The sequence below is a fragment of the Cenococcum geophilum genome (assembly GCF_001692895.1).
Source record: "Cenococcum geophilum 1.58 unplaced genomic scaffold K441scaffold_4, whole genome shotgun sequence".
Taxonomy (NCBI): Eukaryota; Fungi; Ascomycota; class Dothideomycetes; order Gloniales; family Gloniaceae; genus Cenococcum; species Cenococcum geophilum.
Genome location: NW_027137562.1, coordinates 1,267,415 through 1,294,480, shown reverse-complemented (window position 1 = coordinate 1,294,480; position 27,066 = coordinate 1,267,415). Strand labels below are relative to the sequence as shown.

Sequence of the window (27,066 nt, the reverse complement as noted above, 5' to 3'; positions counted from 1 at the left end):
CATATCTATAAGGAGCTGTTTGGCCTTGTTAACCTTATCCTTAAGGTCTTTTACGCCCTTATATTAAACCAGAAAGCTTTAGAAGTAGGCCGTAGTAACTTTATAATTTCTAATATTTCTTATACTCTGTCGAAACTTGTTATATGCTTCCTTTTGCTTATTAAGAGAGTGCCTAGTTAACTAGCAATTTGGCTTCTTATAAATGTAGTACTTCTTTTAATAGTTGCTCCAAAATAAACCTCTATAAGGACCTCTATAATTGCTTTATAGTTGACGTTAATTATACCTTCTTCCGTATCCCCTACTCCAGCCACCATATATTTAATTAGTCCAGTTATAATCGTATTAGTTTGGAATGCTTAGTTAGGTAGGGCTTTCGGTATAGAGCTATTAAGATTCTTATATTCGTATCGCAGTACCTATAGTAGAGCGTAGCTTAGTATATACTCCTTTAAACGTGTCCATAGGTTTATATAGCGCTAAGTTATACTTAGGAACGCTATAGCATGCTAAGATAACCTAGTCCCTTAGGCTGTTCTTATTTTAGTAAGTTTTAATAAGTCCATATTAGATTTTTTAAAGTTTATTAAAGAGTAGTTAAAGGCACTCTAAATAAGTCTTTATTAGGTTAGAAGTAATAACTCTCTAGAATATAGTCTCTCGCTATTTAGATATATAAAGTTAGCGATTCTTATTAATTTTAAAGTGGGCTCTAGTAAGCTGAAGTATTATATTAAAGCTATAGTTTTTACCTATAATATAGTTATAATAGAATGTTACTACCTATCCCTTTAACATAATAGAGAAAGCGTAGTAGTACTAGTGGTATTAAATTCTAACCTTATTATAACAGTTATAGAAGACCTATAGTTTTGCTCTGAGTATATTATATAATTCTTCTCTAAACTTCTTCTCTTTGTCTAAATATACCTTTATTAGATTCGTAACTTCTTATAGTAGAGGGTCACTGGTTGGCTGAAGTAGAGGAGCTAGAGGCGGCGGAGGTAGAGGACGAGTACCTCTAGGTAGGAGAGCACCTTTAGGTAGGAGAGTAGCGTTCTAGGGGTTTCGTTCCAAATTAAAGTTGCCTTTTAAAGAATATAGGTTAGTTCTGGGTTTCTATAGTTAATGTGTAATCTTAGCTTCTGTCTATACTGGTTCTTCTATACTAGTAATAACGGCCTAAATATTACTAGCAATTGGGTTACTATTCTTAGTAACGTATACCCCATTCCTATAGAGGAAGTCTTAAAAATCCTAAACAATATTAACATTGCTAAGTGCCTAGGTATTAGCGGTCCATCCTATGAAATCCTCCCTAAAATATTCCCATAGCTATATATCGGCGTAATATTTACTTTAGTAGAATATAATACGGTATAGAAGAAAGCTATTAACTTGTTTTGCGGTACAAGTTGTTATATTAAAGGTAAATTTGTCCCAATTTTCATTAATAAGTTTCGCGTATGAAGCTACCCCTAGTGGTAAGGAGTCTTCCCAGTCGTTTAAAGTAGGCGTAGCCATATTTTTAGAGGGAGGGAAGTGTTATTGGTATAGGGATTGTCATTTGGTATAGGGGTTGTCGTTTAGTATAGGGATTGTCGTTTAGTGTAGGGGTTGTCGTTTAATATAGGGGTTGTCGTTTAGTACGCGTTCGTCGTTTAGTACGCGTTCGTCGTTTAGTACGCGTTTATCGTTTAGTACGCGTTCGGACGTGTGTTTGCGATTATAGGGCTTAGGACTAGTTCTGGCCTTAAATCGTGAAGACTTATAAAGCGTATTATTCTACGTGATAGACGTAAGAATCCGTAATCTTAGAAAGGCTTAGGACTAGTTCTAGCCTTTAAATCCTTAGATTCGTAGAAGAGTTCTATTTAAGGTTTAGGACCAGTTCTAACCTTAAAGGATGGCTCCCTTTAGCACGAGTAGCACTAGTACAGTAGCTCGTCTCTTCTTAGGAATACCTAGCTGCTCTATAGTATAATAGTGAAGTTAACCACTAATTAGTGTTGGACTTATAAGGGGATATTACGTAGCTACGGTTCGTAGATAGTATAATAATTATTATTCTTTTTCTTAATAGGAATGAGGAAAGGGGTGAGGAACTTAAGGTTCCTCACCACGCTAGTGCCGCGGCGGCACGTGACGGCAACTTGCCGCACGTAACGGCAACTTGCTACACGTAGTGGCAATATGCCTTATATAGTAACTACTTGCCTTTATTCCCAACAGTAATAAAAAACTATTAGGAGCTATATTACGAAGGGATAAGGATAGATTAATTAGATATAACCACCCGAAAATTGCCGTAATATAAGAATATAAATTACTAGAGAGTGATTAGGTATAAAAAATCTAAAAGGTATAGGATAAGGATTTGGACTTAGAGCAATACGAAAATAGAGAAGTAATATATGTGCCTAGGTTAATTATAGAAGAATTTATAAAAGAATTCTATAAGGGAATAACTTAAGGATATAATAGAGCTATAGGCTTAGTGTTGAGACTCTAAGAGGAGTATATTATTAACGGAATCTAGGGACTAGCGAGATAAATTATAAAGGAATATCTAGATTACTAAAGGAATAAACTAATAAGGTATAAGCTATATAGAGGGCTATAACCTATTAAAATACTAGAAAGACTATAGGAGGTTATATTATAGGACTTTATTATAAAGTTATTAAGGTTAAAGGATCCTATTACTGGATAAGATTATAATATAATTTTAGTAATAGTAAACAAGTTAACTAAATAGGGCTACTTTATAGCATGCATAGAAGAAATCTTAGTAGAGGATGTCGCTAGAATCTATGTTAAGGAGGTATTTATAAGATATAGAGCACTAAGTAAGATTATATTGGATAGAGATCTAAGATTTATAGCAGCATTTTAGGAGGTATTCTTAGCGGAATAAGGGGTTCGTATAGTAACTTCTACCGCATATTATCTACAGACGGACGGTTAAACGGAAAGGTTAAATTAGACACTTGAATAGTATCTAAGACATTATATTAACCATACGTAGAATAATTAGGCAGCACTGTTACCAGTTACGTAGTTTGTATATAATACGACACTATAAGAAGGAATAGGGACATCACTATTTAAGGCAAATTATGGATACGAGCCAAAAATATTGTTATCACCACGTTAAGCAAAGAAGATGAGTAGCACAGCTAAGTAGAGAATGGAGACATTAATAAATCTTTATGCACACCTTATAGATATAGCTAAGATAGTACAACAGAGAATGAAAAAATATTACAACGCTAGGAGATCTAAGGGACTAGATCTTAAGGAGGGGGATAAAGTGTGGCTACTATATAAAAATTTCAAGAGTTAACGACTAAGTAAGAAATTGGACCATGTTAGACTAGGACCTTTCAAAATTACACGGAGGATTTCACTGGTTATATTTAAGTTGAACCTACCAGCCAAAATAAAAATCTATCCTATATAGTATATTATAATACTAGAGCCAGTATATAGGAATATTAAGCTACTAATTTACGAGGCAGATATATATAGAGGATAGGAAGAAAACAAATAGCAAGTTTTAAGGATTATTAGTTATAAGGATATTAATAACAAAATATGGTATAAAGTAAAGTGGATAGGCTATAATAAGACTACCTGGGAACTATTAAGTAACCTAGAGAACGCTATAGGAAAGGTATAGGAGTATTGGAAGAAATTAGGTTAAGAAGCATTAATAGAGAAGGATTACTAAAGAATGAATTACCTAAGGGGGACCTAAGAGAATTAACTACTAAGGTACTTGGAGTTGTTTTTACCTCTACTAAACCAGGATCCGTTTCGGCCTCTTTAGCTTCTAGTTTATAAAGACCTTGCTTAACTAGATGTAACTCCTTTAAACGAACCTTTTCACAAACCCGCTTAAGATAGGATAATTAAGCGTAAGCCACTAGTCGAGTATTAAGTATCTGCGACTCTTTGGCACGTAAACGCTGGAACTTAACTAAGGCATAATCTTGTTTATTGCGTAGGGACTAAAGCTTATTATAGGCAGCGGAGAGTTAGTCTTCTAACTTCTTAATAGCGGATTAAATCCGAGACCCTATAATATATTTAGTAAGGCACTAGACGCTTATAAAGAACTATAAGACGCGTATATTTAGTGTTAGAGACGGATTAAACATTGTAGGACGATTATATATTTACTCGCGTACACTTAGTATAGGAGGAAGGTTGGCGACTAGACGGAGCCGCGATTGTAATATATACTAACTTTTTCTCCGCATAACGAGAATAGGACGGCATTACTTCACCTAATAAGAGGATAGTAACAGTAAGCCAATTATAATGATTAGACGTAGAGGATCTAATAGGAGGCATTAGGAATAATAAAGGTTATTAAATTAGAAACGGGAATACTATACCTCTAATAGATAACTTAGAGATAGGCAGTATCTTTAAGGACGAAGATAGAGAGGAGGGGAATAGTGTTACGGACCTTATAATGGCAGTAGTGCGACTACTAAGAAGGGACATAAACGGGTTGGTTGAGATAGTGTATAAGGCACTGGAACCGATCGAGCTATAGGATAAGAGGTAGCCGAGTTATATAACATGTCACGTTACTAGTTTAGTACGTGGGAACGTGGGAATATGGAAACGTAAGGGACGTACTAACATACTAACGTACCGACGTACTTAGTCATTACTATAGACGGGAGTTATATATTTAAGGAGACACGGTCCCTACCTAGATAGTTCCTTTCCTTATAGTAAATCTTAGAATATAATTAGAGTTAATCTATTGGGCAACCACTCTACTAGTTGTTATATTGTTAACTATTATTCGTTATCTACACACCTAGCCTAATAACGAGGTCTACCGTAATACTCCTATAAGGCTTCTATTACATTGTCCTTCTAGCTAGTCTTACGCGCTCTACCTACGCCTAGCCTGTTTTCCTTTATAATGTGTCTACCTTTTATACTATGCTTCTAAGGTATCTTAGAAGGTCTAGGGGGTGGTAGAAGGGTCTAGTAAGTTGCCTATAAGCCGCCTTTAGTTTAGCGGGGGTATTTAGTCCCTAAGGGGCTAGAAGGGGGCATATCCTCTAGTATCCTCCTAATAGATCTTATACGCTATCTAGAACTACTAGAGGACTCCTTAGCCTATAAACTATTATGCTATTATATATAGGCCCCTACTTATAGATAGCATTTAGGTAATATTATTTATGCCCGCCCTAGCGAATAGCTAGTCTCTTGCCGTACGGTGGTTGCAGAAAAGTATTACGTAGCGCACTGACTATATAGGCCATCTGTATATATAGTGTGGTGTAGTGTTTAGGATATGGATGCTTACTAGCTATGCGTTTAGTTTTAGGACCTCTATCCGTAATAGAAAGGCGGCTGTAGATTCTGCCTTTGTCTGTCCTTTATATAGGGGGAGAGTCGGTATTATCTATAGGGTGCTCCACGTAGTTCCTCTCTGCGCTTTTGCTGCCTTCTTCTATTATTATTTCTACTTAATATCTACCTATCTTATAATACATATAGTAGACCTCTACTTATATTAGTGGCCCCCTATTCTCTATTGTTGTCGCGGTGCTCTACTGGCGTGGCGCTAGGTCTCCGCTTAGTATTATAGTAGCTCTTATATTTCCTGTTCTTTCTCTACCGCTTATAGGTAGAGGACTTCTTAGCTTATAAGCTTAGGCGCGGTGCCCCTTTAGGGGGCCCTCGCTCCTCTTTAGGGGGCCCTTACTCTTTATATACGCTCTACTATCTAGCGTATCTCCTTCTCTACTAGGTGGCCTTATACTATAGAAGCCCTCTATATAGCAGTTGCTTCTATATATACGTCTAGTGGCGGTACTACTGCTTTACGTTTTATTACGGTACGTGGTGTCCTTTTATAGGCCCCTGTAATTCTATATAGGTATTAGTTTTATAGCTTCTCTAGTAGTGCTAAGGAGCTTTTTACTAATAGTTTGCCGTTTAGTCCTATGCCCCAGATCTAGGCGCCGTATAGCATTGCTGGCCTTACTACTGCTATATATAGTAGTCGTGTGCGTCTAAATAAGGGACCCTAGGTTAATGCTGTAATTCATAATACCGCTGCGAATGCCGCTGCTCCCCTATGAGTCGCCTGTGTAATATATACGTTTTAGTTTAGCTTAGCGTCTACCTAGACCCCTAGGACCTTAAGGGTGGTTTCTGGTTTTGCTTCGCAGCCCTAGATGCTTACTATTGATGCTAGGTTATCGGTTGCCCTTCTTTTCCTTATAAAGTGGATAAGCTAGTATTTATCTAGTGCGAATTTAATGCCGTATCGCTTTGCCTATATAATACACCTATTATATGCCTAGTTTAGTCTTATACAGTTTTCTACTGCTATATCTCCCCATATAATTAGGTTTATATTGTCTATAAATCCTAGGGCTACTATTTCTTAGTTGTTATTAAATATCTCTAGTAGCTTAGATATAAAGAATAGAAACAGGATTGGTAATTGTTACGGCACCGTAACGGATCTAGTCAGGGGGCTCGCTTGAGCCTTGGCATATGTATATAGACGTGTCCTTTTCCACCTTCTGCTCCTTATCTTGATATCCGAGTCCATAGACTACCAATTGTACAGGCTTGCATACGTTCTTTACGGCGCTCGTGCCTCGATTGACTGAGTCGCTGTGACATTATATCAAGATCCCTCAAGTCGATCGCAGGCTATTGTATCCCAGGCCAAAAAAGTCCTGTGGCTTAGGGTAGTGGACGGGTGGACGGAGCCCTACACTAGCAGGCAAAGGAAGGAGACGCATACTCCTATAACAAAGCAGGTCCTAGGTTCGAAGTCCTGTGGTAGCTGGGTTGCGAGAAGCTTAGTCCCTACACCGCGCAGGCACCCCCATGAGTTTTTGTTTTTATTTCGATTCTTTTTATTCTCTTCTCTCCGCCGTGCAGTAACCTCTTTCCGACCGTACGAACTCGTCGACCGACCAAGCGACTCGTATATCTGTCAACTGAACGCGTATGTCTACCTGCCTACCGATCGATCGACCGAACGACGACCGACCGTACGTCTCTGGACGCTTGCACCGTACTGCTACCTGAATAATCCTTTTTGATGGATACTAAGCTACGTATACTGCGAGGAACGAAATCGGTTGATACTGAGACTAGTGCTGCGCACTGGCTGTGAGGAACGACCCCGACTGATACTGAGTTGTACGAGCTTCGAGAACGAAATCACTAGGACTACCGACGCTGGCACCACTCTGCTACTGACCACCGATCGTGCCGATATGCATACGATCTATATACTAGACAACAGTAGCGCCGATACGCCTGCTACTACGACCTGACCACAACTGTGCCGATTCGCCTACAGTCTTCCGACCGTACGATCGTGCCGTTACGCCTGCGATCCACGACTTTCGCTTGCATCGTACTGCTACAAACCAGATAAACGATAGCGCCTTTATGCCTGCTATCCATCGACCAATCGATAGCCCGAGCTCTACGTTCGACCTGCTATCACAAGACAACCGATAGACGAGCTCTGTGCTTGACCACTATCGTTACCGCCGCTAGTACCGTACTACTACCCGAACAGACTGCTGCTCCGCCTGCAGCTAACCTTAATTCGACTTCTACTGCTCCTGCCTGCAGTACTATAACCGACAACTACTGCTCTGCCTGCAGTACGACAACCGACAATCGCTGCTACGCCTACAGCACTACAACTGACCCTCGCTGCTCTGCCTGCAGCATCTCATCGACTACTGCTGCCCCACCTGCAGCAAATAACTATAACTGTACAAGAGGTAGAACACAAGCACCTAAGGATAAAGCTTGAGGGCAAGCTTTTTTGAAGGGGGGGTTAATGTTACGGCACCGTAACGGATCTAGTCAGGGGGCTCGCTTGAGCCTTGGCATATGTATATAGACGTGTCCTTTTCCACCTTCTGCTCCTCATCTTGATATCCGAGTCCATAGACTACCAATTGTACAGGCTTGCATACGTTCTTTACGGCGCTCGTGCCTCGATTAACTGAGTCGCTGTGACAGTAATAGGGGTAATCCTTATAGGATGCCTGTAGGTGTTAGTATTATTTTACTTTTATAGCCCTTAAATACTATTTTAGTAGTACGTCCTATAAGGAAGGCTTAGGTAAACTTAACTATCTATTCTAGTAGGCCTTTCTTTCTTAGAATCTATAGGAGTCTCTTATATAATATATGGTCGAAGGCTCCGCTTATATCTAGGCTTAGCATAAATACTACGCAGCCTAGGCGGGCTTACCACGCCGCCTGGACGTTTAAGGTAATTAGGGAAAGGGCTAAGAGGGTTAATCGTTTCTTTCTTGCGCCCATTTACGTCTATAGTAGTAGCCCTTACTCCTCTACGGCTTCTTATATATGTTCTACTACTATCTTTTCTAGGAGCTTTCCTAATATATTTTTAAGGGCGACTAGTTAGTAGCTTCCTAGAAGGGAGTAGTCCTTTTTGTTTACCTTTCTTAGAATAACTATAATTATTTCTTTATAGCATTCTGGTAGCTTACCTTTAAGGAGGCAGATCGTTATAGCGTTGGCTAGTGGTACTGTTACAGCTTCTAATGCGGCTTTAATTACCTTATTTAGGATTCTATCTGGCCCTACTACTTTACTTATAGGGAGTTTCTATATAGCATCTTTTATTTCCTTAGAGAAAACTATTTAGCTTATCTCTAGAGGTTAAAGGTAGTCCTAACTGCTAATGTTCTATAGGTCCGCTTAACACGCGGTAGGGAAGAATTTCTCTGCTAGTATTTTTATTTTCTCCCCGTTATTATTTATATGCTAGTCTTATTTTATCCGGCGGAGTATAAGTAGGTAGGGGTCTCCTGGTGTTTCCCCTGCGGCTCTTCTATACTACTTTAACATTCGCTAGAGGCCCTAATTATATAGTTTAGTAGGGTTTAAGGTAATTTCCTCTAGGAATTAGCGCCAGCTATTTCTATTCTCCTTCCGTATTGTCTTCTTAAGCCTATTCTTTAGGGCCTTATAGCTCTAATAGTGGTAGGCCTCGCCTATTACGCTGTACTGTCGCCTTACCCTTCTTATACCTGCGAGGAACTATACCGCCTCTAGCAACCATCCGCGCCAGGCATATTTACACGGCTTAGCTTTTAGGTAGTACTCTTCTAAGCAGTTACTTATAATCCTCTAGATATCCTCTAGCGTTGCCTCTGGTATTATTACTAGTCTATTAGTAATTTCCTAGGAGTATTTTTCTTAATTAAGTTTTTGTATAGCGTATCTCTGGCGAGTCCGTTGCGCTAGGGCGTTAATGTTAAGAGATATCTGTATAGGTATATGGTCTGCAGTTAGTGCCTATATATTTTCTAGCCCGCAGAACGCTAGCCGGTTTATAAGTGCTTCTTGCATAAATATTAGGTCGATTATGCTCTCTTAGGTCCCTCTTTTCCAGGTAGGTTCGCCAGTTAAGGTAGTTAGGGTAAGGCCTCGCGTTTCTAGTTCGTTAAGCAGGTGCGTCGCCTATACTTCTACTATGGCCTACTATCCTCCCTATGCTATATAGTATATATTAAAGTCCCCTAGGACTATTATCTCGCCTTTTGCTATATTAATGGTATATTATAGTAGTCCCTACATAGTTATCTAGGGTTTGTTATCTTTTAGGTTATAAACATTAATTATATTAATTTGGCCCCTATCTGTAGCTAATTGTAGTTTAGCTATATTAGGGCTAATAGTATAGTAGCTCCACGCCTATATACTAATTTGTTGGCTAATTAGGAAGTATACGCGGGTAGCCAGGTCTAGATTATATAGGAGGTAGTATCCTTTTAGTTAGTATATTTTGCGGGTATGCCTATTATATACTGGTTCCTATAGGGCTATTATCTAATATTCTTTTAAATCTAGGCTATTAAATAGCGGGCATATTACTCTATAGTTTAAGTGTCCGCAGTTATATTATACTATTATTAGTTCTTTTATAATTCGTCTTATAACTTATTAGCGTCTTCTATTTATATCTAGGGCGTCTTATCCAGAGCCGCTATAGTTAGGATTCTTTACTAGGACGGGTCCCTGGCCATATTGGTGCTGCCTTACAGGCGTCCTATGCCCCGTTTTACTGCTAATTAGGCGGATACTACTCCCACCAGGGTAGGTATCCTAGCTCTCTTCCGTTATGCGACTCTCCACCCACTATTATTTACCCTACTTATCTCCTTCTCCTTATATACGTTTCCCTATAGCATAGCTATAATCTAGTATAGCTAAGCTTATCTTTCCCTAGTGGCTTCTAGGTACACCTAGTAGGTTTTATATACCGTCTTCTGCCATACTCTATATTCTTTGCCGCAGTTTACGCATCTAGCTCCCTTATTCTTAGGGCATTTCTTAGTGTTATAGGTGTTGGCATACTCTCCGCACCTTACCTGCCTCCCGTATATACTCTAGGTGTATCCCCACTATTAGTATTTATAACATTGTCGGACTTAGACTCCGTGGTGGTATAGCCGAGCTTTATACTAGAGACTGTCTATAACTACTCCCTTACGAGCTAATATTGCCTACATCTCTTAGGTTAGTAGGCTAATTATTAGGGTACCGCGCATTTTAACCCTTTGGAACCCTGGAGACTCCCCTATATATATTATACGTTCTTTATAGAGCTATACAACCTTAGTTATAGTAATTCCTAGGGCTAGTTTTTTAGTAGCCTCTGTAATCCTCTAAATAAGCTATATATTTATAGCGCCTTGCCTATTTTCTACTTGCGTACTAAGGAGTACTCCTATTACTTTAACTAGGTAGTCCTAATAGAGGATCTTATACTTAGGGGTGTCTCCCTAGGTAATTGTCTGGTCCTTTACCTGCTAGTTAGGGAGCGTAACCTTTATATCGCCGCTTTATAAAACCCTAACCGCTACTGCCTTTAGTATATATGCTTTAATTAATATAAGGATCTATTCTGGTTCCGCTCCTACTACCTCTAGTATTCTAACGGGTATACGCTAGAGAGTCGCCGGTTAGGCACTTGTAGCGATGTTGGCCTATAATAGTTTTACTGCCTACACTATTAGTATTCCCTATATTTTTATGGCGTCCTTAATACGTCTAAGCCTATCCTCTACTGTGTTCTAGTTCCTATTATGCTTTATCTAAAGCTCCCAGGCAATTTAGCCTACTTATTAAGCCGCCCGCGCTACCCCTACACGGGGGTGTTTGTTCTTTCCCTTCCTTAGATCTTCCTTAATATCTTTTAGGAGGTCCATAAGTTTCTGCCATCTCTAGTCGTTGTCCTTTAGTTGTTATAGTTGCGTCGCCCCCTATTATGTTTGTTGTAATGTCGCGGTTTTCTATGCGGCGCCCACCCTTTAAGTCTACTGCGCCCCTCCAGTGTCGCGTAGGCTTTCCGGCTATGCTGTATATATTGGTTTTAGGGCATAATATGCCGTAGATTTAAATGGAGATGGTTATTTCTTTATTAGAGGATTGGTGGGCGTGTTTTACTGCTGTGGCGGCCATTACTAAATATTATATAAAGTTTTAAAATGGAGAAGTGATATATTTTATAATAGTATATTTAATAGCTTAGTAATTCTCTTCTTTATAAAAGACAATTCTAATATTTAAAGCTTTATTAAAAAAAAAAGGTAAATAAAAAGGTAAATAAGAGAAGATTACTAGTTTTTTAATAACAATTGACGGCTTCTATAACTATTGAGAATTAATAATAATAATAATAATAATAATAATAATAAAATTTATACTTTAGCATAGAAATTAAAACATTTAAATTTAATAACTTTAAATTACTTACTATAAGTATTGTTTTATAATTAAACCTAAGGCTTATTTAAAGCTATTATAATTAATTTTCTTTAAAAATAATAAAAATATATAATTAATATTGGTTTTTTAAGACCTATTAAAAATATATTAAATATACTAAAACTTACTCTTTATATATGCGATTTTTTTTATATAAATAAAAGGCTTGGCATAGCTAATACCCTGAGTACTAAAGTATAAAAGAGAGAAAGAGATTCTAGAGACTTTCCTAGTCATTCTTCCAAGTCCGCTTCTTCCGAGACAACGGGCCACGTTTCACTTATCCTAGCTTGATTTTATATATAGACCCTTTAATCCAATCTTCATTCTACAATTAAGTCTGTTTTCACTAACTGACACTGTTACTAAACAACTGCTTGCTGCTATAAGGATTGATCGATATGGCCCGTCGTTTTACTCTATTCCGACTTCTAATCTTATTTTTCACTCTTTCTAATATAGCACATACCTCTCTCATTCCGTTTAATATATCAATGGACATTGATAATAACCCTCGCTATCGACAGTATCGTGGTATAGATAAGCGTGGCATAACTAATACTTTCATATATAATGTAGTGGAGAGAGGAGGCTGTTCAGCCAGCCAAATTACTCAAATATAAACGGCAGTCAGTGAAGCTCGGACTCTGGCAAATGCGGCTATTACTGCGTTAGGATCTGATCTTGTTTTGGATGCGTTTTCTTGGTATCGTTGGTTTGGGTCTTATATGTATAAATTATTCTCTAATTAAGTTTGCTTTACTAATATTGTAAATAGCTAATGCGAACAATAATATGAAAGCATATATCCTTACCGGAAACTTCTAGGGTGTAATCGACAACCTAATAGAGCCAATAAGGGAAACAAACTATATAGATTATCTAGGTCAAAATGACCTGGTATATCTATGCCCTACTGTCCGTTCGTTTGGACGGCGTAATTTTAAAAAATTTTGCCCCATAAAGGAAGGAATTCCTGACGCAGCTACAGCTTCGTTACCTGAGGTAACAGAATCGGGAAATTGGATAAGCCTCTGTCCAGCTTTTTTCGATACCATTACGCTTAGTCTTGAAGAAAGTGCCGAAAAATGGAAAGTTGATCTCTTTGGTATTAGCCAAGGGTTTGTCTTATTACACGAAGCCCAGCATTTAGTATCTATCGTTGGGGATTCTAATGTGTGCAAGGACGAGGCATACGGTCCAAATTAGTAAGTGGTTTTGGCACTTACTTAGGATTTCTTATTAGATTATATTACTTACTGATTTATAGATGCTAAGAACTAGCACCCAGTTTAAAGATTGTCAACGCCGATTCGATGGTCATTTTTGCCCTAGACGTATATTCTGTACCACCGTTAGGATCCGTTGAAGATTGTAGTTCTAGTTCAAAACGATCGAATAAGTTCCAACCTGCCGATATACGACTAGACAAGCCAGCTAGTAGCTCTACCGACAGGACTCGCTCGACTAGATCTACAACATCATTGAATACTAGTACTTCATCTATTAAACCGGTTACTGCGTCTCCCCCACGAAGCCGCTCAACCAACGGGACTCAATCGAGTAGATCTGCCATGGCTGTGCCGATCATAACAAGAGCTCTAATAACTACGTCCATATCAATTCCGTCTGGAGATATATTAAGCACATCTTTATCTACAACGACATCTTCTGTTACCCAAAACGGCATCGTTGTTCCAATCATCATTGTAATTCCAATTGTTGAACCCGTCCCGAAGGACCCTCCCGTTGGAGGAGACGGTACGGGCACAAATGGAGGTAGCAATGACAATAATGCCCCTACAGCATCAAAGCCCGCAGTCTCAAGCTCCTCTTCGAGCTCGGAAGCCCTATCCAGCACTTCCAGCAGCACTTCCGCGACATGTACCGCTTTGAAGCCCTTTGCAAGCGAATTCGCATTCAGGGACAATACTATAATACCGATCGATGTAATAAAATCTGTATTGGCGATTATTGCTATTGGCGTTACAACTAGTGGTGACACTGCAGAAACTACATCGACACCCCGCCAAGGATATCCGAAGATGCTAAGCCTGAAGATACCCGTCCTGAGATAGCCCGAGCTTCCAAGCCGGAGTTCGAGACGGAAGTGTATATTTCCATATGGACTGCAAATCAAACTCTGCTAACGATCCATTTAGCTACCATCCGTCTACATTGACAACGGCTCCAACAGAGATGGTTCACTACCGTCCCCCGTTGTCCCTACCCGTGTCCCCACCGGATAGTCCCCGCCCATCACTCTGTCATCTCACTTCTCTTCTGAAACCCTACTTGGGAATCCACTACCCTCGCCCGAAGCATCCGTTATCGAGCGTCTCGAGCAGCTCATCTCGAAGATCATTGAAGCAAAACTCTCGACCTCGGCTGGGAAATCCGAGGATCCCAAACCCGTCGCCCCTGGAGACAATAAGCCAGAGGACGTGGCAGCTGAAGCTTCGAGGCTGGAATTCAAGACGGTTGATGAAATGTACGTCTCTAACAGTGTGCAAGCCCTCAGTCAGCTAACTAGCCACTCTCATCTAGTTGGGACGGGAAGGCTCATACATATGCGATTGTGGAATCTCTGAGACCAGTAGACCAGGTAACTGGACTAGACCAATACGTTTTCGTAGTTCGTCGCCGAGTCGGTCAGTATGTCAATGCCACCCCAATCTTCCCTTGCTGACTGTGAATCTCTAGACAAGAAGACCAAGGTGACGACCAGTTATGTCGATGTCAAATCAGAGCTTTTGCGAGATGTTTTGAGAGATGTTCTGAAGGACGTCAGGGGGATCAGCCTGAACGAAAGCAAGCTTTCTGTAAGCTATACCCACGCCGTATACGAGATCAGCTACTCACTCTAGATAAGGTCGAGCAGAACCTCCTTTACACTACCCTTCCTGAGCTCGAGTTGTGCCAAGGCTGGAATGAAATCTCTCCTCTCGATTAAGAGGGAACATCGCATCTCGGATTGCTTGTGGACTACCTGAGAAGCGCATATGCGGACACGACCCAGAGTATACTGTCTCTACGACCCACCGGCAACATCACGTACGACCTGCTCTGGGCCCTCTTCAAGCCGAATGCCTTGGTCTATACCACTTGCTCCGGAACACGTAAGCCTCGATGTGTCAGATACAACTTTGGCGAGGAGAAGAATACTTGACGGGCACAAAATACTGGAGCCTCGGCTGCAGCTATCTGGATTTCAATGGCGAAGACCTTGGCTGGCTCCCGATCGAATTGAAGATTGCCAAGTTCCGTGGGATAAAGCACATCAACGCCCTTGAGGCTTTCCCGCTCCAGTATCATGCGGAGGCCACAACGGTTCGGGCCGACCTCCTTGAATGCGGACGGAAGTTTATGTCCCTGAGGGGCACTCACCATCGTTACTGCAATGGCAGTGCCTTTTACGTGCGTGACGGACAACAGGTGGAAGTACGTATTGACAGTCGGATCATGGTTGATGCGGCCTACTTTCGAAAGATGAATCCAAACTATTTCAGGCCAACGGTCCTTGATCTAGACCACAGATTCGACTTTTCGGCCTCCTGGGATCCGCTTGACCACGAATCCTCTGATGAGGCCTCCAGTGAAGCATCTCTGATGACGGCTCGATTGCAACATCTTTTGACCTGGCAAGTCCAACATCCCCTGACCCACCCGAAGGCAGCGTCGTGGGGCAGGCCGAGACAACAGATGAACTCCTCCTCATTTGCTGTCCCACAGTGCTAGGGTTCAGCCTCAAAGACAAGATGTGGGGTAAGATTCTTCTCTCCTAGTAGCGCAAGGCGGTCAGGCTGATCCGCTTGTGTACAGTTGAATTCGCAGTCACCGATATCGAAGAGATCGAGTGGTCCTCGGCGCCTTTCGACTGCCTAACCCTACCCGATGAACAAAGAGAGACCATAATGGCTGTGACAGAGACCGAGACCAGTCACGATCCAGGTCACGAATTTGATGACTTCGTTGATGGGAAGGGGCGTGGCGTCATTTTCTTTTGCAGTACGACACCCCGATTGTCGTCTTCTTGATAAGTACTGACGTGTAATTCAAGTGGCAAGCCTGGGGTGGGAAAGACCCTGACCGCGGAGGCGATAGCGGAGCATCGCCGGAAGCCGATGTACTCGGTATGAGGACATGTCTTATATTTCGAAGGAACACACCTCTTCTAACATTTCTAGGTATCTGCCGGAGACCTGCTCACCGACACAAGTCGGCTCGAGAGCCAGCTCTTCAAGATCTTCCAGGTTGCGAGACATTGGGATGCGATCCTGCTGCTCGACGAGGCAGATGTGTTTCTCGAGGAGCGTGCACCCAAAGATATAGCCCGCAATGGCGTCATCTCAGTGTTCCTCCGCACGATGGAATATTGCCAAGGCATCATGCTCCTTACAACAAACCGCGTGACTGAGTTCGATCCAGCAGCTCTTTCCACAGGGTTGGGTAAAATCCAAACGATCGTTATTGATACGATACGCGAGATCGTATCATATCATATCATATTAATCAATCTTTTTTGATCCGCTACTAAATAAGCGAGTAATCTACTAACGTCCTTAGCTTCCCTACTAATTAGGTATCTCCTTTTTACCCTTTCTATTTATACTTCTCCTTATATAAGATACTATATATAAGATACTATAAAATAAAATAAAAGTAATAAAAAAGAGAGGAGATTAAATTTAGTAACTTTTATCTATTCCTCGTTATCCTCTAATTCTACGATCCGATCCTTACCCTCTAGTGCTTCTGCTACCGTCGCTATAGGCTAAGAATTTTTATTGTACGACGAACATCGAGCTCTATAATCCCGCCACTTGTAATTTCTATAGTACCTACTATAGAACCCTAGGAGACTCTGATACTTAGTAAAGGGGCAAGGGCCTATTAGACGACGCGGAGTTGCCGTATAGGCCTTGTAGGGCTAGCGTTAATTAGCTCTCTACCTTGTATAAGTAATATAGGTTACTTATAATTATATTTAGAGATCCACAGCTCTAAATTAGAATTGCATTTATATATAAGGGCCTCCCTATCCGCACCTGCTTCTCTAATACCCCCCCTACCTAAGCCTCTATATTAATCGCCGGTAAAGCTTCTACCCTCTCCTGCTTATCCTAAGAGTAGTTAGTTATATAGGTATATTGTACGGAGAGGAGAGTTTACTTATAGTATAGCAATGTTGCTGAAGAATCTCTTATATGGCAGGACGGGAAGTATACTAAATAATTATATTTCCCGATTCTTAATAAAGGACAACATTAGTGGGATTTAAACTTATAATCTATTAAGTTTAAAGTTAGTATATATTTACCTATGCTACCTACGCGCCTTTAGTAGTTACCTTTTACCTATAATTATTTTATTTATATATCCTATACCCCTACCCCTTAGTATTATATAACATATCTCTTATATAGCTTTCTCCGTATAACTACTATATTCCTTTTAAAATTCTACTTTAGTGCCAGCTCTTTATATACTCCGTCTTTTTAAGGTTCTATAATCTAAGCTACATTCTCTCCTATAATACCGTACAACGCCCTCCTAAAAATACTCTCTCTAGTTCGTTACTTATAGCTAGAATTAAAAGTACTTCTCTTGCAAAGAGTAAAAGCCGCGGCTAGCGCTTTATTTATTATTCTTAAAACCACTACTAAAGTAGAGAAACTTTAATTTCGTACGGTACTTTAAAGCAGTAGTTATTATACTTATTCTAGCTTGCTAGTTAAGTAACCTTTTTATTTAATTCATTTATAATTTAATTATACTTATTAAGTTCCTTATAATTATCTTATAATAGCTTATTATATAATACTGTTTAAAAAAAGGTAATAGGCTTCTCTAATTCTCGGTATGTTTCCTAGAGCCGTTAAACCTTTAGAAGTATTATTTTCTGCCACTCCTTTTTCTAAAATGTCTTAATATACTTTATATAACGATTTAGGTAAAGAATAAGTATAGTGGCGTAAAGAGGGGAGTTATCTGTTCTCTAGTAGTACTCGTTAAACTTCGCCTATATATTCTTTACTTAAAGTAAGAGAGCTTTATTTAATTTAAAGAGTGCCTATTATATAATGTTAGCTTTAGCTTAAATAAAGTACCTAGAAGAAGAGTTATATAAGAGAATTCTCTATATATTTAATAAGTATATCCATTATAAAGAGTACTCGATTAAGTATTACATAATCCCCTTATATCTCTAATATTACATAATAGAATAGCTTTAGAAAGGTGTAAATCGTATAAAGAAGCTTCTAGTCTTACGGCGAGATATAATCCTCCTTAAATGTATTAAAGTTGCTTTTAATATAGTTATTAATTCCTAACTTATGCTTAAGTGAAACATTTAGTATTTAATACCAGCTATTCTATCTTATATAATTATTAAGTGGAACTCATTTTCTAACTAAAGTTTTAAACTCCTTTATACGACTTACTAAGGCATAAAAGTATACTATAATATTATAAAGCTTACTAAGTAGGCCCATTGCTCAGAAAGCCTATTTTTACTTAATCTCTTCCTTACAATTTTACTCCTTTCTGCTTATATTATTCCTTTTATATAACTTAATAGCCTTAAGTTTAAGAGTATCTTTAAAGAGGAAGGCCGAGACGGCGAGATTAATAGTATATCTGTAAGAGTATATATATTAGATCCCGCCGCGCTTGCGACAAGTTCGCAAGCACTCTGTGTCTTTTTGGCCTTATAGCGACGTAGAGGCGGGTTACGTTACAATATCCCTAGCAGCGGATATATTGTTAGATGGGATCCTAGGTAATATCCTTATTATTAGCAAGATACTTCTAGATTGTATAATAAAGAGTATTATTTATTATAGAATTATCTGTAATAATAGCTCTAAGCTTTTATATAATCCTATACTCCTCTAGGACTAAAAGAAAAGTATTTTATTATTTAGCTCCACTATAACTAGGTACCATATAAAGGGCAAGAAGAGCTTTTATTTAGTTTTCCTGGCTATTAATAAAATAGGCGCAGACTGCGAGAAGAAGGTGGTTATTTAGAGACGTCTAGATATTAATAGAAAGATAAATACTTATTAACGCTAATTAAACTCGTCTTTATAGTAGTAGATTCAATTTACCGTCCGACCCGGTCCCCCTAATAGGTCCACGCAGACTAATTCCTATGGGAAAAGCTCATATTACACTAAGAAAACCCATTTTTTGGGTGAAAAAAAACCTCTAAGGGAAACGTGAGAGGTAATACTTCTAGATAGCATCCGTACTACATTAACAGGAGAAGAAAAACACTATTAGGTTGCTGCTTTGAGACTCCCCTTACGCAAGAGTGTCTAAAATGCCTATCTTGCCCTTATCTGCCATTTAAACCATTTTTGCCACGTCTGTGTATTACCTGTATAAAGTTATATACCTATCCCTAGCTCCTTTTCTAAGTCTCCTATAAATATCTCCTAATAATAATAACGCTTGCGCTCCGCCCGGGCCTACATGCTAAGGTCTCTTATCCATTCCTTTATTAAAAGGTTTCTATAACGGGGTGTATATAACTTAGTATCGCTTTTGCCCTAGGTCCCAACCCCAGGCTCTTATACCTATTCGTGAGGTATAGGAGGACGCTTTAGTATTTAATAGGGGTGACTAGTCCCTATAACTAGATACCCAGGTTACTAGGTAATATTAAAATAGGGGGCTTCTGCTACGCTTAGGGCGCGGATTGTTTACGTATGTATATGGTTACTGTGCGGTGTATATAGTATTTGTAGGAGGGAGGGGGTACGCCGGAGGGATAATTGCTTGTCGATTTAAATAACCGAACGTGTACGATAGACGTAGTAGCTGTATTTAAACTTTTTGCTGGGGCTCACCCCCTAGTGAAAAATTTTCACACTACTACCACCACGTCGCTGCGCAGGCGCTGCGCAGCCGTACACACGTCTCTGCGTTTGCTCTGGTAGTCTATTAACACGATCTAAATGGAACATCAATAGTAGCTGCCAGGTTCCCGGGCTCCACCGCGTGGAGGTGCAGAGGCCGATTTCATCGAGCCCAACTCGTCTTTATATAATGTCTTTCTATAACTAGAAGGAATGGGTAATTATCTAAGAAATTTCTTTATATATTGTTACTATTAAATTGGACGACTTTAGGTTAAGAGCCTAATAGAAGACATAGAACTCTTTCTACTCTACAATCCGGAATAGAAGGTTTTATATAATAACTAAGTTAATAAGAGCTTGCTAGATAACTTCCTTATTTAGTACTTTTGTAAAAACTATAGAATTAACTTCGTCTATTCTAAATTCTAATACTATTTATACCTAAAGCTCCTAAAGCTTCCTAAATGCTTACTCCTTTATATAAGGCTGTTTTAAGTTAACAGAAATTACGTGGTCTTTCTTAAGGTGTCTTTTTATATTTATAGTTAATAGTACTAAGTAACTTTTGCACTAATTACAGTATATAAGCTTTCGGTTCTTTTTATCGTATATTAGCTCGTTCTTATATAGTAGGCGAGTAAATTTATAGACTAGAGATTGAAGCTGTGCCTGTTGTATGCTAGAGCTCTTAATTAAGCTAGGAGTATTTTTAAGAAGAGATAAATCCGCTTCTGAAGCCATGTTTTATATAATACTGCAGTAGAAAAGTAGTAAATTTAATGAAAGAAATTTTTGTGGGGAATGCCAAGAGAATATTACGATACTTTAATCGATACGAGATATCATATCGATCGTTGATCGTCGATCGTATTGAGATAAGATTAGATTTTACCCAACCCTGTCTTTCTAGAATTCATCTGAAGGTGAAATATGACGACCTCAAGAGCGATGCGAAGAGCGAGGTCTGGAGGAATTTCCTCAGTCGGGCGTGTACCTCCTATGGAGACCCAAGCATCTCCGATGATGAATTGAAACGTCTGAGTAACACACATCTCAACGGTCGAGAGGTAAGTCCACTTGCTCCGGACCTTAAGGAACATCGCTGACCGAGAAACCAGATCAGGAATACAGTTGCCACAGCTCGCAAAATAGCCATCAGGCAGGAGAGTATCGTACTTTTCTCACACCTGAAACAAGCTGTGGCCGCGAGCAAGGAGTTTCTGAGCGATTACAATGGCCCAGACCATGTCAGCAGCGTTTTTCTCTAGTGAGGTGGGGAGAATGGAAGAGATTGTACAAGCGGGCTTTGATCCTTTCATTAACCTGTTTTGGCTGTAACGGTGTTCCGATGGGAAGGGTGTGTATAGACTCAAGAAAGTCTGCCAGATTGCAAATATGGGTCATCTTTCGTTCCTCTGGGTTTCAATCATCTTTGAGTAATGGGGTATATCATCGCAATATGTAGTGAATCCAGTAACATTTCTTCCCTTTTTGCCTGCATCGGGGGCTTAGTAGTTTTCTGGAATCTTTCGTACAATGAAATTAGGGAACAGACCTATCTCATGAACGCTGTTGGGACACGCCTGCCCAATCAAGCTCCGTACAGCGCCGCTCAGGGGAAGGGTTCTCAGCCAAGTACGGGCTGCTCACAGGGGACTGGCTGGCTGTGCCTTCCCAAATATTATAAATATGAGCCCTCTCCCAGGTATTGCCAGCCACCTCGTTCAACATTTCCACCCGGGTCCAGTTTGACCCACTCAAACCTTTCCGCTATGCCGTCCCAACTCCGCAACCGCACTCGTGTGGCCAACACCGAGCCGACTTCATCAAGTGCAGCTTCGAGCGCGACTCTTGAGCACGCCGAGCCCGCGACCGACAGACCCACGCTCGGAAAACGATTAGAGATGAGGAGGCCCAAGAGAGGCTTTAGCGGATCATCTGGAGAAGTTGCTCGTAAGGTCCACTTGTCATGGATAGGAAACACTGAACTGATTAGCATTGGACTCGTCAAATATGACTTGTGATGAGACACCCGGTTCGCAGAGACGAAAGAAGCGCAGGCTCATACAGTCCAAGGATCTCAGCAGTGAAAGGCTGGGGGTGTCGATAGGAGAGAGCCTCGATATTCTCTCCCGGGCCAGGAGAACCACCAAGGCATAACGACGACCATCATCGGGAAAATAGAAGCCCAGAACAGAAAATTGATTGCTGAGGTGTCAGAGCTCCTAGATTTCCAAACACGCCGATTGCTGGAGGAGACTTTTAAAGACACCGAGAACCAAGTACGCACACTGGTTGCTGATTTGGTTGAGGGGATGTGGGCGCAACAACACCGTGTAATTGGGATAAAACAACGCATTCAGCAATACGGACCGGAGGAGGGGTTTGTGGACCACAGCTCCAGCTCTAATGGAGGACCAGAACGCACGCAGAGAGAGGAGAGTGGTAGATAAGGGACTAGTTCCAAGACTTGACGAGAGTCTCCTCCTAAACTAGAGCAGAATCATACGATCTTTATACATAATAAAAATCTGTCTCTTCACCGTTGAGAACCTTGATTGCACGGTCTGAACCTTCAGCCAAATCGCGCGCCGTGCGTCCATCGTTGTCCTCCGTCGTTATCACTGACCCTCTGTCAACCAAGAGTTTGGTTGCTGCTCCGTATCCCAAGCGGGCAGAACGGTGTAATGGTGTCCGGCCAAGCTTATCCACCAACCCTACTTCAGCTCCATGGTCAATCAGCAAGTTGATTACCTCTCGATGCACGTTGTGCGTTGCTGCTGTTGCTTGTGCGCGTGTGCTTGTGCTTGCTGTGTAGAATAATATTTTACAGAACCAAGTGTTCTGTGACGGGAATGCGTTCCCTATATAATCGGCTGGCCCTAGCGTGCTCGCCTATTCTACTGCTGACAACCCTCGCTTCGCTCTGGACCCATGTCCACCGTGATGGAAATTCGCCCGTGCCGCAACCTCATGTGCCACAATTCAGTGGCTGCGAAGGTTGCGCTGCCGGCTTCGCAGGTGATAAACTGCAATAGAGGCGCAAAGCTTACACGTGATTCCAAGTCCTTGTTGGGACAAGGCGATTTGATCAGATGCTGTCGACGAGGAGGTTGTGGTAGTGGGGTAAGATATCGGACTGTGGAGCAGAATCAGACATTATGGATGAGGGGTAGATTGTGGAGTCAGAGGTGAAGGTCAGATTCTGAACCTGATCCTCAGCCTCAGCCTCTGGCGTAGCAAGCGCTAGAATTGAAGCCAGCGTAAAGGATGGGATTGCAAACTGCGGCTAAAAAGTTCGCGGAATCGAGCCGGAATCTGGTCAAAAACAAGCGCCAGCCAAGAATGAACCAGTGTGTTTGATTGGTCATTCCAAAATTGGATCCACATTTCGGTTAAATAGAAAGATATTTTGATCACGTGACTAGAGCGAACCTCTCAACTCCAACTCCGCTCCGCGAGAACAAACGCTTCAAATTATACGGCCAAACCATCAGCTAATTGGATGCTGACATCGCCGTTAGATAACCTGGATTCAGAGGTATCGTTAGATACCGAATAATCGCTATGACACCTGTTAAAAGTCGATGGTGAGTATTCAACCCCTCAAAACATCTCTGATCTACGACCCAACTCGCCGGCGATGCGTCGAATCTTACCGATCAAAGCGTGCCTAACTTGGGACCAACAGCAGATACGAGCGAGACCTCCCAATATCTACTTGCCGAACAGCAGACAAAGTCGAGAAAAGGATCCGCAGTGACGAAGGATACGATGAACACTATCAATACCACAATTACAACCAGAGTCATCCTGCCTCCTCTCCGAACAGAGCGGCATCATGGCCCACACGTATGCTGTGCCAAGCCTCCTCCGACCATATAATTAATCCCCAGTGAACTCCTCTGGTTCCATGAAGATGAGAAGAGAAGTTCATCAATTTAACAGACTCGATCATCGATCACAACGCAACGCGGAGATCAAACAACTTCATCAAGAGTCGATCAGGACATCCTGACTCAAACCAACGCTTGAGAAGAGCAATACCTCCCAAAATCTACCTCCTGAACTCTACACAAAGTCGAGAAGGTCGTCACAATCACGAAGAATACGATTGACAGGGCCACAAGACGAGCGACCACATAAGTCGAAGCAGATTCTACGTGCGCCAAGCCTCCCTCCAACTCCACTCTCTTCCAACGAAGTCCTCTGGCTTCACGGTCCACCTTGTTCTTTGAATTGTGTTGTGCTACAAATACGAAGCTGATCCGACGATCGAAGTATCTGTCGAATCGACCACAGTTCCTCTTTGCATCTCTGAGCAATCATGCACATACGCATGGTCCTACGCACTACCCGCAACGGTCCATCTCAAGAGCGGTACCTTGGATATATACACAATAAGATCGCAGGTGGCGGAGTATCTGAAGGAATTTGCAGATGATCGACGGTCTGGGCCTCAGTGGAGAACAAGCTGCTCGCGATGGCCTCCAACACTTCTGGGTGGACACTTGCTGCATTAACAAATCGAGCGATAGCGAACTTTCAGAAGCTATCAACTCCATGTTTCGCTGGTATCGCAATGCGACAAAATGCTATGCATATCTGCCAGATATTTCGACAAATGATTATGATGACATCGACCTATCTTCACAGCCGTGGGAAGCAGATTTTCGTGAGGCTTTGATAGGTGCTTTCCTTCCCCCCTCTCCCTCCACCCGCGCAATACTGGCCCTTAGAAGCCTGTAAAACATTATTAAAATAGAGGATTGGCTAGGTACTAGAGGATGCGTTGATGCTGGACGACTGTGACACCGTTGGAGGGAGCTTACTGTACTGGTCGAGGTCCCGATGCCCAGAGAAGTACTTTAGAAAAGCCCATATTTGTTCTGCACTTCCACGAAAATATCTGAAGTCGGCATTTCAACTCGCCACGATAGATATACTTGTTGTTCACCTTTTTATCGAAGGAAGCCGGGATGTTTCCGTCTTGATTTCCCTGTTAATTTGTTTTGCTTTCTCCTCCTTGACCGGTTTTCAGCCGCACGTGCAATTCCAAAGCTCTCCGTATCTTTATGGCTGAGAACTGAGAATAATTGGTCATCAGGGGACACAAGCGTGCTCCCTTTTCCTTAAAATAATATGCTTAATCTTGGCAGCCTGCAGTTATTGGTTGTGAACAGTGCTGGTGTTACTATTCTTATGGATGGTCTCGCGATAAGGGCGAGATCCTCGTCTTGGCTGGAATCCTTCCTCAGACTATCTCTCTCCCGCTTCTAGTTGCCAATAGCGATTAACTCTAAGCGCTTTTACAGCGGCTCGTCAGGAGAAGTTTAATTTTAAGCGTTTGAAGTTTCAGCTTTGCTCGTAGGCCTGTGAGCAGTGGATAAATGATACCCCGCAACATTAGTCGCGCCCAATAGGCGTGGTCAAATCAGACCCTTTAGAAAGTTGAGGATTTAATTAACAAATGGGCCATAGACGATCTTTGCCCAAGCATTTTTAATCTACTAGAACCGCTCGAACGTCTCTTTTCGAAAAGAAGGTTTCTGGCTTTCTTAACATCAATTATCAAAGATGGTCACTATCACCGTTGGTTATGTTGCTGGCTTCATTGCTGCAGCAATATTCGTGTGTAAGTTCATGGTGGCGAGCCTCGCGAAGACTTCGTGTTGTTACTAATCATTCAATCTAGCTCGAATATGGGCTCCGATGGTCATCACATTCATCTTGTCTGGGGTATTGGGAGAAAGGAATAATGCTGCTACCTGGTAAGTTCCATGACGTAAGGTCTTCAGAGAGTTTCGCTAACGGTTGTCAGGACTGTTGCAGCTCGAGCTCTTGAAGGAACATACTGGCCAGATATTTTGCGTTCCGATATTGTCCAACATGAAATCCACGTTCCCTCGCCTATGAATGTGAGGCAGCAATTGATTACAAAGCAATTCGAAGCTGCGCCCAATTAAACTTAATATAACTGTAGAACTATTCTTCACTTCCTCTGTCTCTGATTGGCGAGACGCCTACTCCTAATTAAGTTAAAGCGATCCCACATCATAGCAAATGCCAGCACCAAAGGAACACCGCCCGCGAGTTCTCTCTAAACTAGGTTACGATTGCGAAAGAAGCGTCCCATGTACAATCTGCCGGGGAAAAAATTGGAGTAAACTTAGTTTCGCCTGGTCCAACCACTAAAGAATCGGAAATACCTTCTGGGGTCTGGGGGCTAACGAGCGTCCAAGTTACAGTAGCTGTGACGGAACAGGTGTTCTGGGCATAATATTGGAGATTAGGGCTGACACCCGGTGCCAGGGTGACAATAATACTCCCACCTGGACAATTCACAGTTACAGCATTGTTGTTCGAAGGAGTAGATAGGAGAGTTGGGCAAGGCTCGGTCGGCGATACAGATGTAGACGTAGCTGCCGCCTGAGTCGTAGTACTGGGGGCCGCCGGCGATGAGGTGGTGCTGGTGCTAGTAGCGGTGCTTGGAGCAGTAGATACGACAATTGCGGAGGTAGTCGAAGAACTGCTCGAAGAAGTGGTTGTCGAGCTGCCCGAGGAAGTACTTAAAGAGGTACTACTTGACGAGGTTGTCGTCGTTGGAGAACTAGACTTTGTCGTGGGCGTACAAGGACAGCCTAAAAATTGCCCTGTGCAATTCCATTGGCCATCTTTGAGTAGGCCGTTGCAGTTTGGCAAGTCACAAAAGGATATGTAATAGCTGCAGAATCCAGGTGTAAGAGCTGTTGCTGTACAATTACAGCCTGTCAAGAATTTCTGGCAAGTAGCGTTGACTGGAGCGGCGGGACCGGTGCCGCCTGTTGGAGGTGCTACTGTACCAAAACAGTATGGTGCGTTGCAATCGATATCATTGGGACAGCCGCCGTCTTCCCCCTGCTCTTCCACGTCACGAGGATTAATATATCCGCATGCCGCAAGTGTTGTGGTTGTTATTGTTGTTGTAGGGGAGCATCCTATCGTCTTCGAGGTGCTTGTGGTAACACAATCCTCACCTCCGTCAAAAGCAGTTGAGATACACTCTACCCAGTAATCATACCCAGTTTTTGTACCACATTGGCTGGAACTGGACGATGGGGTGGACGATGGAGTTTCAGTAGAGACAGAGCTCTCTTGTGGCTCACCATCCTCTCCTTCTACTAGAGCGACTAGAGCGCCTTCTGCGATTGCGAGCGCTACAGGCTCACAATTGCGTTTTAGATATCCACCTGCATATCTGGGTTCTACGCCTCCAAGTGCACACTCAGCTATTACAGTACCTCCCCCTTCTATGCCAAGAAACAAAGCCGCTATTGCGCCAGCAGCCAAATCTCCTATAATTGCTGTTAATGTATGGTGGCAGCAT

At 41.6% G+C, this 27,066-nt stretch overlaps 5 protein-coding genes across 5 annotated transcripts; all 5 read left to right on the top strand.

The window, feature by feature from the left end:
* Positions 1-12,721: 12,721 nt before the first annotated feature.
* On the top strand, positions 12,722-14,052 carry K441DRAFT_692851 (uncharacterized protein; the record flags this gene model as incomplete). The annotated part of the gene is made up of 3 exons (XM_067652599.1): positions 12,722-12,747; positions 12,897-13,037; positions 13,121-14,052. The coding sequence occupies 3 exons, from the start codon at positions 12,722-12,724 to the stop codon at positions 13,905-13,907; spliced, it is 954 nt and encodes a 317-aa protein (XP_067508765.1). The 3' UTR covers positions 13,908-14,052.
* Positions 14,053-14,336: 284 nt separating this feature from the next.
* Positions 14,337-14,870, top strand: K441DRAFT_210659 (uncharacterized protein). Its single transcript, XM_067640538.1, has 2 exons — positions 14,337-14,651; positions 14,702-14,870. Exons 1-2 carry the CDS (start codon positions 14,487-14,489, stop codon positions 14,780-14,782), a joined length of 246 nt encoding a protein of 81 aa, XP_067508764.1. The 5' UTR covers positions 14,337-14,486; the 3' UTR covers positions 14,783-14,870.
* A 297-nt stretch (positions 14,871-15,167) lies between these two features.
* Positions 15,168-15,594, top strand: K441DRAFT_652662 (uncharacterized protein). The gene has a single exon (XM_067647397.1). It carries the CDS (start codon positions 15,196-15,198, stop codon positions 15,565-15,567), a length of 372 nt encoding a protein of 123 aa, XP_067508763.1. The 5' UTR covers positions 15,168-15,195; the 3' UTR covers positions 15,568-15,594.
* Positions 15,595-20,331: 4,737 nt separating this feature from the next.
* K441DRAFT_210636 (uncharacterized protein) lies at positions 20,332-21,054 on the top strand. Its single transcript, XM_067640537.1, has 2 exons — positions 20,332-20,767; positions 20,819-21,054. The coding sequence occupies exons 1-2, from the start codon at positions 20,480-20,482 to the stop codon at positions 20,966-20,968; spliced, it is 438 nt and encodes a 145-aa protein (XP_067508762.1). The 5' UTR covers positions 20,332-20,479; the 3' UTR covers positions 20,969-21,054.
* A 3,113-nt stretch (positions 21,055-24,167) lies between these two features.
* On the top strand, positions 24,168-24,320 carry K441DRAFT_423878 (heterokaryon incompatibility; the record flags this gene model as incomplete). The annotated part of the gene is made up of 1 exon (XM_067641568.1): positions 24,168-24,320. A coding segment is annotated over one exon (153 nt), but the record flags the coding sequence as incomplete, so codon positions are not given.
* Between the last annotated feature and the right edge of the window lie 2,746 nt (positions 24,321-27,066).